Source organism: Magnolia sinica, chromosome 6 (genome assembly GCF_029962835.1).
Source record: "Magnolia sinica isolate HGM2019 chromosome 6, MsV1, whole genome shotgun sequence".
Taxonomy (NCBI): domain Eukaryota; kingdom Viridiplantae; phylum Streptophyta; class Magnoliopsida; order Magnoliales; family Magnoliaceae; genus Magnolia; species Magnolia sinica.
In genome coordinates, this window is record NC_080578.1 from 39,989,776 (window position 1) to 40,004,748 (window position 14,973).

The following is a 14,973-nucleotide window of genomic DNA, read 5'->3' on the forward strand; positions in this document are numbered from 1 at the left end:
GTCCCACTGGGACGTGGCCCACCATATTTGGATCAATCTGATATCTGTGTTTTTCCTACATCCAGACCCATCTAAAGGCGGTCAGCAAGGTGGGCCCTACGGATGGGACGGCTTGGATCATACTTCATTGTGAGGTCCACGAGACATGAGAAAGAGAGAGAGAGGGAGGGAGGGAGAGAGAGAGAGAGAGAGAGAGAGAGAGAGAGAGAACGGAGAGGATTGAGGGGCCCCGCCACTATGAGCCCCTCTTTGATATAAAGCCTACATCAAGGTGGGTCCCACCACAATTGGCCCTTAAATCACAAAACAAATAAAATAAGTGGAGATCCAAGATCACCCACCGTTCCTTCTTGCTCCCTAACTTCGATCCTAACGAAGGAGATGGAGTTTGGATGGTTGAGATAGGAGATGAGAGGGTGGGAAAGTGGACGACATTTGTTGCTTGGGAGAGCTTGGAGAGGCTTGGACATGTGAGGCTTTCTCTTGATTGGGAAAATGAGTTTAGAAATGAGAGAGAGGGTTGTAAAGAGAGAGAGAGAGAGAGAGAGAGAGAGAGAGAGAGAGAAAGAGAGAGAGAGATGGGTGATGGAGTGATGGATGTGATGGGTGATGGGTGTGTAAGAAACTTTTCACTTTGACAGTAGATTATGTAAGAAAGGTATGGGTGGTGTAAGAAACTTTTGACTTTAGGGGTTACTTGGGGAAGGGTGGGAGGTGATGTGTACTTGACATGTACTTGACATGATGGGATTGATTGGTTGATTGATTGATGTGACATATTGTAGAGATTCTCTTAGAATTCACACGCGCGGCGTTTTTCTCGCACCGAACACTTCCACATCTCCTGGCCAGAGTATCAGATCAGCGCGAGAGACGGGGCATCGGAACCGCGGCGACGGCACAGTCATAAGGGTACAATTCTCAGTTTGAGTTGATTCAGGTTGACCGCGTGTGACGCAGGGTAGCACGCAAATGCCGATTAAGGGTCGAAGGTTGCCGGAATTCGACCAGGAAGACCGCGAAATTCTACGGAACGGTACGGTCTAGGACACGGGGCTTACAGGAGATGATCAAATATTTGAACTTTTTATTAATCTAATATCAATGGATGAAAATTGTAAAGATTTGGAAGGAATTCCATTACCTAACCATGCCCAAGGGGTGATGGTGAACAACAGGATTTACCAATCCCACAATCTCAAATAGGGAAAAAAAGATATTCAAAGTTATAGCAGTGTCTATTGTAATTTAAGTCACAAAAAACTATAGAAAACTGAAAATATTCTTTAAAATCAACTAGCAATCAATAAAGTTCAATCTAAATGAGACTCAAAGTAAGATAAACATCTCAATCACGCTAAAAGCTTCACCTCTTAGTCTTAGCTAAGAGGTTTAGTTAACCATAGACATGATTGAACCAAAATCTCTTAAACAAAATATGAAAACAACTAAGGAAGAAGAGGAAGAAGAACTCTTGACATCAACTCTCCACCATTTTACTCCACTCCTTAAACCCTAGAAGATCCCTAAGAATGTCCTAAGGACTCCTATTTATAGTTTTGAATCACCATCTTACGCACTACCTTGGAATTTCCGCAAACCGACATAAATTTATGCACTCTGCGTAAGCCCCATGTTACCCTTCGGTCGAACTAAATTAGGGCTGAAAATCACGATTTCTCACTAGACAATTCTGTGCGATTTTGGTCGAACCGAAGTTGTCTTCGGTCGAACTGAATTAAGGCTGAAAATTCTGTGCAGAAAATTTATCAAATTTAGGTCGGACTAAGTCGAGCCGAATTAGTTTTGAAAATCACAATTTCTTACTGGATTATTTTGTGCGATTTCAGTTGGACCGAAGTTAGCTTAAGTTGGACCGAACTAGCCTGTTTTTCTACTGCAGACTTTGTGATCTTCTGCAGTCTTTCTTCAACCTTTATACTTGGTTTACTTGGATCTTGAGGTCTTGAAATCTTTAATCTTGGACTCTTAAGATTCACTCCTTGCTTTGGTGATTTTTGAGCATCAAATCTATGTTTTTAGCATTCTTTTCAATCTAAGCTCTCAGATTCATCTTGCAAAATAAACATGTATAAAATATACTATTAAACATTATCATGTTCCTAAAACTAAGATATAATTAGGGGAAAATATGCAATATCTCAACACATGAGTGTACCGGTTTCAATATTTAAGGTTTTAAATCAGGTTCACTTCTAACCTTTACAATCTTGCACAAGGACCAGCTCCCTCGGATACTTACGTGATTTTTATAGGCTCACTACGAACCTCTGTCCTAATCCAAGGACCTACGTTTACTCCTATTAGAGGTTCCCTCAGAGACTAACATGTACACACCCATGTCCGGTGGCTTACACAAGGACTTAGATTTAGGTCATACAGAAGAACCTAATCGAGTTTGGCAATTCAAGATCTACACTCAATCCTATATAAGGAATGAGTGTACATGAACTCTTTCAAATGATAACTTAATTGTCGGATTGAGCCCCTTTTGTAGCGTCGTCTTGGATTAGTTGATCGTTGCTCTCTCGTGCTTCAATCATCTCCCCTCAACCATCTCCCATTATTCCTTCGATTGTGATGTCGATGCATTGTCAATGCTCCATTTCAAGATCAACCACCTTGCATCTGTTGCTCCTTTGAAGTGACTAAGGTGATGGGAGGTTAATGGATCTCCTACAACTAATGGGGAGCTTGTAATTCCTAGGGGATTGACCTAGACGGGCCATTTAAATGATATAACAAGGGTTTACATATAGAGGTTGAGTCTAATTTCTAGAAAATGTTAGATTTCAAGAACAACTTTAAGGTAGATGTTGGAATCCTCATTAAAGTGTTAATCTCAATAACGATGTCTTAGAACTCATTGGTTTAAAAGCTTGTGATGAGGGATATCATCATGGATTCACCTAAGCTTCTATTGCACATGAAAATCGTACAAATGCCCAAGAACTGAACGTCCTTTACAAGGATTACTTTGAGCTCCAATGGTTAAAAAAAAAGAGCAGATAATGACTCTGTCGATAGCATCAAGCGTTCCTTCGATAACGTTGAGAAAATTAGGTTTGCGGCTGAATTGTTGCTAAATAGTTTACACATTACTACTTAAAGCCATCAAGTGGTCTTCGATGGCATCAAGGGATCATTCAATGTTATCAAAGGTTCCTTCATTATATCAAGAAGCTTAAATCAAATTATCAAAACTTGCTAGACATATCTGAGTTACCTAATCGATTCTATTGAGTGGTCTTTAATGTCATTAAAGACTAATCGAGGACTACTCAATGAGTTCGAGCAACACTCGAAAGTCTATTGTTTTAGAGATACAATTTTCACAGCAGCTTTGTACATCTTATAGCCATACTTATCATGTTACAATTAAGATTCTAAGGCTAAAGAATGATCAATAAGGTTTACCTATTAAGCCACAATTACCTAGATGTTCAAAAGTTATTTTGGGTCAAAGGCTAGGGTCACCAAGGTACCTCAGTTACCCCTTTTTTTGCTCATTGATGCTCATATCATCTTGTATCTCTGGTCTTCTCCCATGGCTCAACCAGCTACATAACACATGAAATCACGTGATTGACAAGATAATACATTAACAAACTTCAGAACAACAATCTTTTATATATGGTGCCATCTGATAATAACGTTTGGCACCTAAAGTGAGTTATTAAGGAGTGCACCAAGCGGGCAAATAAACTCCTCTCCCGCTAGAACGAACGAGCTTGGATTGAATATGGTAAAAAGCTCTTCCCTTTTACAAAGATTTGGATAGTTTGGATGAAATGGAATTTTTCCATCTTATCCAATCTCTCCCTCTTCTTAATAATATTTGAAATTAAATTTTAATTATTAATTTGAAATTCAATTTCAAACTTCCAAAAGAAAATGAAAGGAAGGATACAGTATCTCACCGGGACTGATCAATTATTATTGGTTGCTCACAGGTGAGCCCACGGCCATGTCTAGCACTTCACAAAGATGTTACGCTAAAATGTACTAAAATGACCCTCATGGATTGTTTTTTCTAGTGTTAACCCTCTCAGAGGCACGTATTTTACACACCTGGTCAGACGTGTTCCCCACCTGATGTGTGGTCCTAACTAATTTTGTTTGGTTATCTATAGCACTTTCTAGACTTTTGTTTGGGACCAACAAATATTCTTCTCACCACATTATGACATGAGGATTGCTTGCAAAATGCATGTGAAGCCAAGATCTGACCACATTCCTTCGATAAAATACGGCACAGTAGATGAAGCTTTATTCATCAAAATCAGGAAATTTAAGATGGACGAAATTTTCGCCCGACACTTACAGGAGTTTTTGTAACTCAAAATTCTGATTTGCTTTGTGTGAAATCTGCTTTGCCTGTCGGTTTCACCAGCTCATTTTAGGATGAAAGCCTTAAAAGTGAGGCAAATCCAATGATCAAGTGAGCCACACCATAGCAAACAGTGGGGATGGAAAAACCAAAACATGTATCTTGGTGAGAGCTCACCCCTGTGCTGATACCATCTAAACCCAAAGGGGCGAGAGCGGCATGTTGATACAATCTAAACCTCACGAAGATGAAGGGAAAACCCAAATATCACGGTGATTAAGATGGCATCAACACACTGCGCCCAGCTAAGTTCTGTATCGGCCTCATTTTTGGTTTCTCATCCAAACATGAGCAGGGTGAAACTGGTGAACAGAGTGGATATCACAAAATATTGTGGTAGGTCCCATAGAGCCCTTGGTTACAGGATATTCTACGGGAAAGCCACATCCTTACATGATGAATTAAAAAGAGAATATGACATGACTTCAACTTTAGACAGGACACTCGAAATATAGACCACATATTAACCACTAATAAGCCCTAAACAGCTCTAAGCAACTCTCAGTTTGGAGCCCATGATCCCAAAACTTCTTGTAGTATTCTTCATAGGTGAATCTTCTGTAGATTGCAGGGTGTTGATCGTCCATCAGTTTCTCGGCGGGCCCAATCATGGCATCTGAAGATGGGCAGTAGAATGATGGAATTGAAATCCTTTCGACATTGTTGTTAACAACCGCTCTGTGAAGCACGCTCTTGTAACGCCCATTGCTAAGCACCTAAACGAAAAATAAAATAAAATAAAAATAAATTCTCAAATGGTTTAATGCTTGTGATCATCTATGAAAGTTAAATTCTTGTGTAACCACCATAAAATGGGATCTTATAAACCATTTGCTACTAATGGTCCCTTGGGAGCCCCAGTTAAAGGTTTCAAGTGACTCAGACCCACTTCTTCAGTCATGGGTGGAGTTGGGACTAGCCCAAGTGAAGAGTGAATCAGCTCTACATGTCTAGGTCATGGTGAATGGTCTAGTTGATTCATGCTGGAGTGTGTCCGTGCGAGTCTGAGTTGACTCAAGTTGCGCGATTCTTTAAACCATGCTGGAAGCACTAAATTGCACACGCATTTTCCATTTTGAGAATTGAAATGGTAAACCACAAATCAACCGGTGCTTTCATTTGACTATTTTACCTGTATCTGATCACCGATGTTCACGACAAATGTATCAGGGATGGGATTGACGGAAACCCATTTGCCGTTTCTGAGCGCCTGCAAGCCAGAGACCTGGTCTTGAAGCAGAACTGTCAGTGCATTGGGGTCCGTATGGCCCGGTAATCCATACGTTAGCTCCGGCTGCGGGCACCGTGGATAGTAATTAACGGCCATGTGTTGTGCCTGCTTGCCCAATTCCTTCTCTATGTAATCCTTCTCTAGCCCAAGGCTCTCTGAAATCGCTTCCAATAGCCTTATAGCCAAATCTCTAGCATTTGTGCTGTACTCACTAACAATTCTCCTGGAAAATTGTGGAATGTGAAATGTCAGAGGCGTCATTTGCTATATACGGAGACGTCATTTACTACGAAAATGCTCAATATGAAATTAAAGAGATGTCATTTACTATATACGTTTATAGATTGTTTCGATTGTGGGAAAGTAAAAGAAAAAAGAAAACGTATAATGATTTTCCAATAATGGATTCCATGGACATCATTGAAACATGAATACTTGCTTGGACTCCTTATTTTTGGGTCTTGTTATAACAAATAGTAGAGGTCTCATATTCCTCTCAAAAATTTTACCTTGCATCTTTGTACTAATGATTGCTTTTTCCATCTATCTAAAGGACACAAACGATCCAAACAACGGGAAACCCTTTCTTTCCCACAATCGAAACATGCCTTGTTTGTTTGGATTCGATGTATTGCTCATCTTGAATTAGCCCATCATTGGTGTCAACAAAACAAAGGATCTATCAACCTAGGATCACAAACAGGCCCATAGAACGCTCGAAGTGAATCTTACCTGAATGATGGAGGATTAGTGGGCCATTCATCTATGAATTCCTCCAACGGGTAGCAATGGAGTCTCAGATAATCTCTCCAATTCGAAACCTTCTCCCTTTTGACGTTGAAACTGGTAGAAAGACGGGTGGTTTTCAACGGATCGTCCGAATAGTTTCTGAGTTTCTCGGATTCAGGAAGCTGAAAAAACTCCTTGGCAACATGCAGCATGTCTTCTATCACGTGTTGAGGTATCCCATGGCTCTTGACCTACAAATTCCATCAACAGGAGGAAATTAAACCAATCAAACCACTATTTGAATGAATTCGAAATAACCGATCAATTAATATTCTCTGAAAGAGCCGATTAGTGTCTTATAGATGAATCAATTAATCTACAGTAATTTTCTTTACAAAAAATAGAAAATGAAACCATCATCAATTGCCCAAAAACATGGAAATAAATGTGTAAGTCAATACTTGAAAGAAACCATCCGTTTGGCATGCTAGACCAATGGCTTGGACAATTTTTGGCCGATCGGGACCGCTGAGTCCTCCAAGGTCAATGAGAGGAATGGAGACATCCGATGTATGGGCATCGAGGAGATTTGGACGATCAGATATAGGTCTAATGTAGTGAGCGGGTAGATGGCTGCTGCGAGAGAGAAGTTCTGTAAGTTGGGGGGCCATGGGGAATGGTTCAAAGGTAGCAATTTGGGATGAGAGAAAGAGCAGTGGGGTTGGTGGGCATTTATAGAGTTAGCATGCAAAATGTCAGGCGGATGATCTTTTCGTGTCAAATGTAATCTCTCCCGCTGGAAAAGCAAATGTATGGTTTGTCGGCATGGGATGTTGACCATTAAAGCCACGTGCTGTTGCAAGAGAGAGCTACGCAAAGCGCACGCGTAAATCACCCCAGTAGCGGTTTGTAGAAGCGGGTGGCGCTGTGGGCCACGTGTTGTATATAATTAATCTACGCCGTCCATCCGTCTTGCCCCTCCTTTTATAAGCATGAAACAAAAAATAAGCAGATCTGAGACACACTATAGAAACAGTTGTGACTGAACACCCTAACTTTAAGATCTAGTTAGGGCCACTGAAGTTTTGGATGAGCCTGATATTTGCGTTCATCTGGATCTGAGTGACCTTATCAACAGGGGCCCTAAAAAGGTTTCTACAGTGGGTGTTATTATCTCCATTGTTTCCGTTAATGTGATCTACTTGATTTCGGATTTGCTTTATTATAATTTTTAGTTCAGAATGGATGGCATGTATAAAAAAAAAACATTCATCACCGTGGGCCAGACTGCACCAAGACATCGATGGATGCACCACCGTTTCGGTGGCGTTGGCAATACTACTAATCCGCGTCCCCACAACCATGATCGAAAGGGGATCGGATTAGGTGCCGCCCTGCCCTCACCCAAGATTTTATAGGTTTGGGGCCCACCTTCATGTGCATATTCTACATCTGTTCATCTATTTTAATAAATTATTTTAAGGTATAAGTCCAAAAATAAAATCCATTCAAATACTAAGTACTCATTATATAAAACATTGGGATTGATCATTAAAAAATTCTTGTGGGTCACAGAAGTTTTAAATCAAGCTCGGCATGGAAACAATAAATAAACATTATAAACATTATGGCGGGTCCTATTTATTTATTTTTTTTAATGGTGGGGTTGCTCATCCCTATTTTATACCATTCATACAAGAGTCATTCAGAAAAGGTTGCATATAATTATCAGGGAGTTATGTCGTGTATTTGAAGATCTTTATAGGTATACGAAGAGGATTTTGCGGCAATACAATTGGTGTTTATCAAGCAGTGTCACATCACCCATTAAGAGAAAGTGGACGAGTGAAGAGTGGTAATACTGAAGCAATTATCAGAACAGATGGCAAGATTAGAAGCAAGGAAAGCAAGTAGTACTAAAATGGTTATAACAACCGTTAGAACGTCGGAAACATCCAGATGGTCAAGTTAAGAATATAAATAGCAAAAGAATTTAACACGAAAAATTGTCTCATAACAACCAAACCAAACCAGACTATTCCAAATCTATCTTTCAATTATCAGTCATTTACATTCCTTGGTGTAATCATTTTATTTTCATCAATCATTTACATTCCTTAGTGTAATCTTTACCTTTACCTGCTATGCGCATTCTTTAATGTAATCCATACCAGTAATGAAGTAGTCATTAACTTTAATTGTAAGTCGAGTCTACACTCATACGCTGGATTTAATTTGAGTATCAAGCAAATTTCTCCATCTAGAGAGGCTTTCTGCAATTGTTCTCCATGAACGACTGTAAGAATTTCTTCCTTTTTTTTTGTTTTATCTATATTGAAGAGAGAAAGTCCTTTCGTACGGAGGTAGAGGTGTGACCCATTTTCAAGGGACGAACCCCACTCTCTGACTATTGCCTGCTCATCTAAAGCAGCATTGTGCAAGTGGTTGAATAGGTGATCAATCTTATTAGATCTCAGTAGCATACAATAGATTTTCGATGTATCTACCTATCTTGGCGCTTCGGTCATAGTTGTTCAGTTTGAATTGAGCTGCACATTCAATTATGGCATGCTCGAATTAATCATGTGACCAAATTTGAAATCGAACCACAACATAAGTTTGGTATGCCTAGTGGGACCCTCGCTTTGGTTTACTTATCAGTGTGACATTGTCAGTTAACCAATTGAAAATATGAACAGAAGACGTAATTGAATTACCGGGGTTGAACCCTCGATGGTAACCACACCATCTCCGACTGAGGAAGTGTCAGTTCAATCGACTCTCAAATCATTGAATCTAAACAATAGCCCAACACTCGGTCCTACGAACCAAAAGGGGCCATCAACCTCTCAGACCGTATATCTTGAAGAGATAACAGTCAAACTCCAGGATGTGTAAATGAGTATTTAACATGTTCATAAATATGTGAGAGCTCAGGCAGATTTGGTACACACCCAAGCTGAACAATTCCATATTTAAACTGAGACTATGAACCGATGGATGGCTAATCAAATTGAGGCCACGCACTGACTGATGGCCATCATTACCGAAAGAGCACCTACGACAATATAGTATAATGGATAATGAAGTTATGTCAGTAATATGGCTCAACCGCCACTGATACTTCCCGTCCCAATGTAGGAGGGGGGAAATGCTCCATTGCACACTGAGTTCAGGTGGTCAAAACGAGAAGTCAAAAATTTTATTCCTGAAACTCGAAATCAAGGTATGCTGGGAGGACAGCCTTTCCAACAATTTTCCATAAATCCATTGTTTCATGAGGGGAAAAAAACCAGGTATGTCCTTATCCACTGCCCATGGTTGAACCATAGTGGATAAATCGTGACCAAATCATGTAAATGGTCCAATAGGTTGCAGGCCAAGTCATCGGCCACAATACCATCCCAGTATACCATAAGCCTTACCTTGAATTAATTGAATGACAACACCCATTGCCAAGGAACTATCGACCTGATTTTGTCCTATTCTACGGTGACCCTGGACAATCAGTCATCGAGCATGTAGGTTAGTTTATTATGTAGTGTGGTGAACAAGTTGAAAATGAATATCACAAGTTGCAACTATTTGGTCATTCATTAATGATAGCGGCCTTTACTACTCCAACTTACTACCAAACTCAATCCATACCTGGCAAGAGATGGAAAAGAAGTTCCATGCCTAGTTCTTTTCCAAGGATAGGGAGATGACAATGGTTGATCTCGCACATTTCCGATAGTTACCTGGGGAATCTTGCAAGAGTTACATTAACCAATTCAAACAAACGATTCAAAAGAGTGAAAAGTGGATGCAAGGTCGTCATGACTGAGGCTAAATTTGTGTAACTTGCGCAAGATGGCATAAAATACAAACTTTGGAAGAAATTCATTGAAACAGATTTGCTGATTTATATGATTTAACTAAGAAAGTTTCTAGGTATAAGGAGCTAGGCATAAGATTCATCATTCAAAACGCATTATCATGACCTAAACTATGAGATCGCATTGTCGAAGTAGTGGCAAAAAAGCCACTCATTTTCTCAGCACTAGTTGTTTCGAATAAGAAACAAATGCATTCAAGGATTTTATTCACTTAATAATTAACAAAAGAAGATGAAGAAGATAACCACAACATTTATTCATTCTAAATTCTTTTATATCCTTTCTCTCATTTGATTTCAAAATAGAATATTCACAGAACCATAATACAAAGCAAATGTGACATATATCTAGATCACTCCTTTGATCAAATCTGAAGCTTTTTGTTGATCTTTAACTGCTGGAGAAATCACACATATGTTACTTTAACGGAGAAACATTATTTGTGCTGATAGCACTTCGTGCAGGAGCATTGTGCACTGGAACACTGTGCTGGAGCGCACTGTGCGCTGGTGGGCACTGTGCGTTGGAGGGCACTGTGCACTGGGGGGCATTGTGCGCTGGTAGCATTGTGCATTATAGCCTATTGTGCGCTACAACCTGTTGTGCACTGATAGTGTTGTGCGTCACACACACTTGTTCTGCACAATAGGTGTGAACTCTACCTCTTTTCTCCAAGGTCTGCTCCTCTCCTTCCTCTCTTCTTGAACCTAGTGCTAATGACCCCTTTAAAGGAGTCACGGAGTATTTATAGCCCTCTCACACATGTGAATATGCCATGTATTTAGTGTGTGGTATTCAATGTGTGCCGATCCCCTCTGTGCGGACCCGAATGTGCAGTCTCCATTATGTGGACTCCACTGTGCAGCCTCCATTGCACGGACTCCACTGTGCGGGCTGGCCTATTAGCGCACAATGCCTTACCTCTCTCTCTTTTTTATGCCTCAACAGATGTCATGTTGATCCTGTATTTTTTTATTTTTCTTATCTACAAAAATAAAAATAAAAATGTGGGATCAATACTTCGATATTCTAATTAATTTTGCTCCTTTCTCTTCACTGAGCGCTTTGTACAATTTTGCGCATAATGACTTGCGCACAATAGATTGCGCACACTGGATTTGCGTCAATCTATAAATACAGGGTCAATGCTCATTTCCCTCACTTCCAGCTTGCTCAAGTCTCTTGCATGCTGAACTTCCCTGCGCACAATGGAATTTTATGCACAATAACAGGTAGCGCACAACGCCTTTCTGCACATAACACTTGCTTGCGCACAACACCTTTTTGTGCACAACACTTCCTTATGCACAATAACTCTGCGCACAATGAACTTTCTGCACAAGGCCTCCAGCGCACAATGTACTTTGCGCACAGTGAACTTTCTGCATAGTGCAGACTTGTACATAATTAGAACTTGCTTGCCCCCCTGCACGCAACAAGATTTTCTCCACTCTTTCAACTTCTAGGACATAGAATTCTTATGCATATTTTAAACTCCTTTCCTTGATTTTAATTTTGTTCACTAACTTTTGTGCAGATCTCTGATGGCTAGCTCTAAAAGACCTCATGCCTCCCTAAATACTGTTGGACCCTCAGACGCATAACCACCTAAGACTCATACTCGGAAAAAGTCTAGATCTGCTGAAGGTTATCCTTCCTTCTTTAAGGAACCTGCTCCTATCATCAATTTCGCTGACCGCATCCAACGTCTGTCCAACCACATTTGCACGACTGTTCTAATGAAGGAGATAGAGGGAGCTCCCACAAAAGGCCAAGAGTCTGATCGAGACTGGATAAAATCTATTGCCAATCTCCGAACAGACGACACCAGTCTGGCCCCTGCCGAATCTTCCCCCTCTCCAGCAATTTTGAAGAAAGCAAGGGAAAGAATAAAGATGAAGCCTTCCAAGAAAAAATCTAAAGCACAATAAGAGATGCTTCCAGAATGCCTGGGATACGGTCAAGTCAAACACTGATGCCATCAAATTCGACAATCCCTACAAAGATGAGATTATCACCATCCCCTTACATCTCCAGTGTTGTAAGACCCGACCTGAGTGCATGTGTGTGTATGTGTGTGCATTTTGTTTCTCTTGGTCCCGCGGTCCTACTGGTTGAATCCCTATGACTCGCGACCCTCGGATAATGTTTGCGGTCATCTTTAAGTCCAGTCATATAGGCCCGACCCAAATCGAGCTGAAACCTATGCCATCTTTTTCGCATCGTCGTTGCAATTTCAATGACACGTCTTGTGTGTCCATCCGATATGTAGATCATAAGTTGTGTGCATCTCATTTTCTAGCCCATGATCATGATCATGTGGCCCACCTAGGGATGGTGCACACGTTTTTCTAGATGGCCCCTCCCTATGCACAAGTTCCAAAACACAACACCCAAACTCATATATCTTACACCACCCACTACCCACACACTACACAACCCTAGTCTATAGCCTCCATTTAGGCTTTCCTTTTTGCTAGCTCATCATAAGACTCTCTAACCAGGCACCTCATTTCTAGAGAAAATAATATTTTTTTTCTTCCCTATGCCATTTTGCAATCATCACCATACTACTACATCTCTCTCTCTCTCTCTCTCTCTCTCTCTCTCTCTCTCTCTCTCTCTCCCTCTCATTCCTCTCTTTCTCATTTTCATTCTCCCTAGCTAGAGAAGGGTGGGACATCCCCACCAACCTCCTACCATTCCAACCACTTCTCCTCTTATTTCCTCCTCATCCCTCCATTGAAGACCCATCTCAACCATCAATTTACCTTCCTTCGAGCACTTGGAGCTTGGCGATCTTAGTTTCGGTGGAGATCCAAGGTGGGTGCTCCCTTAGATCATGTAATTTCTTTTTCATAGTGTAGATCTTCTCCATCTCTGATTTGGAAAGTGTAGGACCCACCAATCAATGGTAGAGGTTCTATAGAACCCCTTAGATGTGGCCATTTGGCCTATCTTATGCATGCAAGTCCCATGCACGGGGTTTCTCCTTGATGAACCCCATCATGGAGGTTTCTCCTAAATTCTTAAGCATGATGGGTCATCTAGACCCTTGCATCATGGTTGGGATGGCATCCCAACCATTCATCTTGAATATAGATCATGCATGATGTAGATCCATGATGTAATTTGTATATGAATGAAATATCTGGGTGTATTGTCTTGGGGAAGACTCAATAGTGGCGGAGCCTTCTCCATATGGTCGGGATGTTCTTCCTCTTCTCTCTCTTTTCTTTTATTTTTGCTGATGATATGTGTGGCCCACTTAGTGGGCCTGGATCGTCCAGAAAATCCAGCTATCGTGGATGCCCATACCTACCTACACCAACGGTTTGGGTGCCCCATTTGCTACCTTAAATGATGCATGTGTAACGACCTTGGAAATTTTGTGCTAATCTTTCCTTAAGTAGTTGTTTTTGGGGTAATTAGCGCTATACTCGATTGCTTGTGAGATTCACATCAATCACTTTAAATTGTATCTACATGGCTCAAAACTTGTAGATTAGTTAGCGCTACGTTACTCTGAAATCTGGGATCCATCGCTAAATCCAGTTGTTCTGGGAAATTTTTGGAAGTTCTGGATCGGACCTGGACCGCGCGTCGAAAGTCCGATGGCGATGATCTTAGGCTGTTGCGGTCACCGAGTTGGGCTTGACCATCACCTCGAAAATCAAGTCCATGTGATGTTCTGGGTCGATTTGATTGATTTCGGAGTGAAGAGTGTGAGAACGGTTGGATATTTAATAAGTTTTTATGAAATCTAGGTCGTGTCACTTGCGCAACGATTTTAAGCTATCTGACCGTTGGATTCTGACCCAATTTCACCCTCTGATCAGGGAAGGTGGCCCAGGCATATCCTTGTGCTTGTGGACCTGATCGAGTTTCCGTGACCGTTGAATTGAGTGTGGTCCGCCATGGCTGATCTGAAGAGCCGGTCGGTATGAAAACTCAGCCTGACCTAGATCCTTGGTCAATGAGCTTAAGTCCGACCTTTCATGGTTATAGGCCCACCAGAAGTGCTTCGTTGGATCGAGAAAGGCATGCTTTGGTTATAACCTAAGTATACCTTGTCCCTGGGGTTATTTTCATTAAATATAGGCCTATTTATAATCCTTAAACCCTAGCTCTCTTTTCCATACGAATTTTTCTCTAAACCTAGCTTGGAAAGAGAGTGGAAAAGAGAGAGATAGTGAGAGAGAAGTTGGTGAATCATGTGGGATTCTTCCTTGTTCTTCTACATCTTTGAACCTTCACTTTGAATCGTTATTCTGACGGTTCTAAGTTCATCTTGGGGTAAGTTAACCTAACCCTAATCTGTGTTAGAGCTTAGATTAGTCTTGGTGTTGTTGTATCTCATTTCTATCCTTGTTTTAGGGTATTTTATCGCCGTTGACGAAGACAACTCGTCTAAATCAGTTCGGTGTTTCTTTCCTTGCTTAAGGTGCGGACTTTAAGTGTATAGGTTATGGTTTTCAAGGCTTTCAATGCCAGTGAATGATTTATTCTTGTTATGGATGAGATTTCACATGCCAAATGTTGTGTTTACGTTGCTTTCCTGATATGCATGTGTTATATTGAGATTTGTGTATTCTATGTGTATGTATAAGTACCGTATACGTATAAATTATGCACTTGTGTTTGCCATGATTATTTGTCATGTATGCATGCTAGATGTATGTATGACAACTCCTTGGTAAAAGGAACTGTCTAAATGCATGTAT

The 14,973-nt window shown here is 40.8% G+C and overlaps 1 protein-coding gene across 1 annotated transcript; it reads right to left on the minus strand.

The window, feature by feature from the left end:
• Nucleotides 1-4,568: 4,568 nt before the first annotated feature.
• Nucleotides 4,569-7,070, minus strand: LOC131248688 (protein DMR6-LIKE OXYGENASE 2-like). Its single transcript, XM_058249074.1, has 4 exons — nt 6,833-7,070; nt 6,375-6,622; nt 5,544-5,865; nt 4,569-5,127 (listed from the first exon to the last, which is right to left on the minus strand). The coding sequence occupies exons 1-4, from the start codon at nt 7,040-7,042 to the stop codon at nt 4,882-4,884; spliced, it is 1,026 nt and encodes a 341-aa protein (XP_058105057.1). The 5' UTR covers nt 7,043-7,070; the 3' UTR covers nt 4,569-4,881.
• Between the last annotated feature and the right edge of the window lie 7,903 nt (nt 7,071-14,973).

Coding starts and splice junctions, on each gene's coding strand:
- LOC131248688 (XM_058249074.1), bottom strand. CDS start 7,042: ATGGCCCCCCAACTTACAGAACTTCTCTCTCGCAGCAGCCATCTACCC. Junction 6,623..6,832: donor AAACGGATGGTTTCTTTCAA/GTATTGACTTAC, acceptor TGGAATTTGTAG/GTCAAGAGCCATGGGATACC. Junction 5,866..6,374: donor ACTAATCCTCCATCATTCAG/GTAAGATTCACT, acceptor ACAATTTTCCAG/GAGAATTGTTAGTGAGTACA.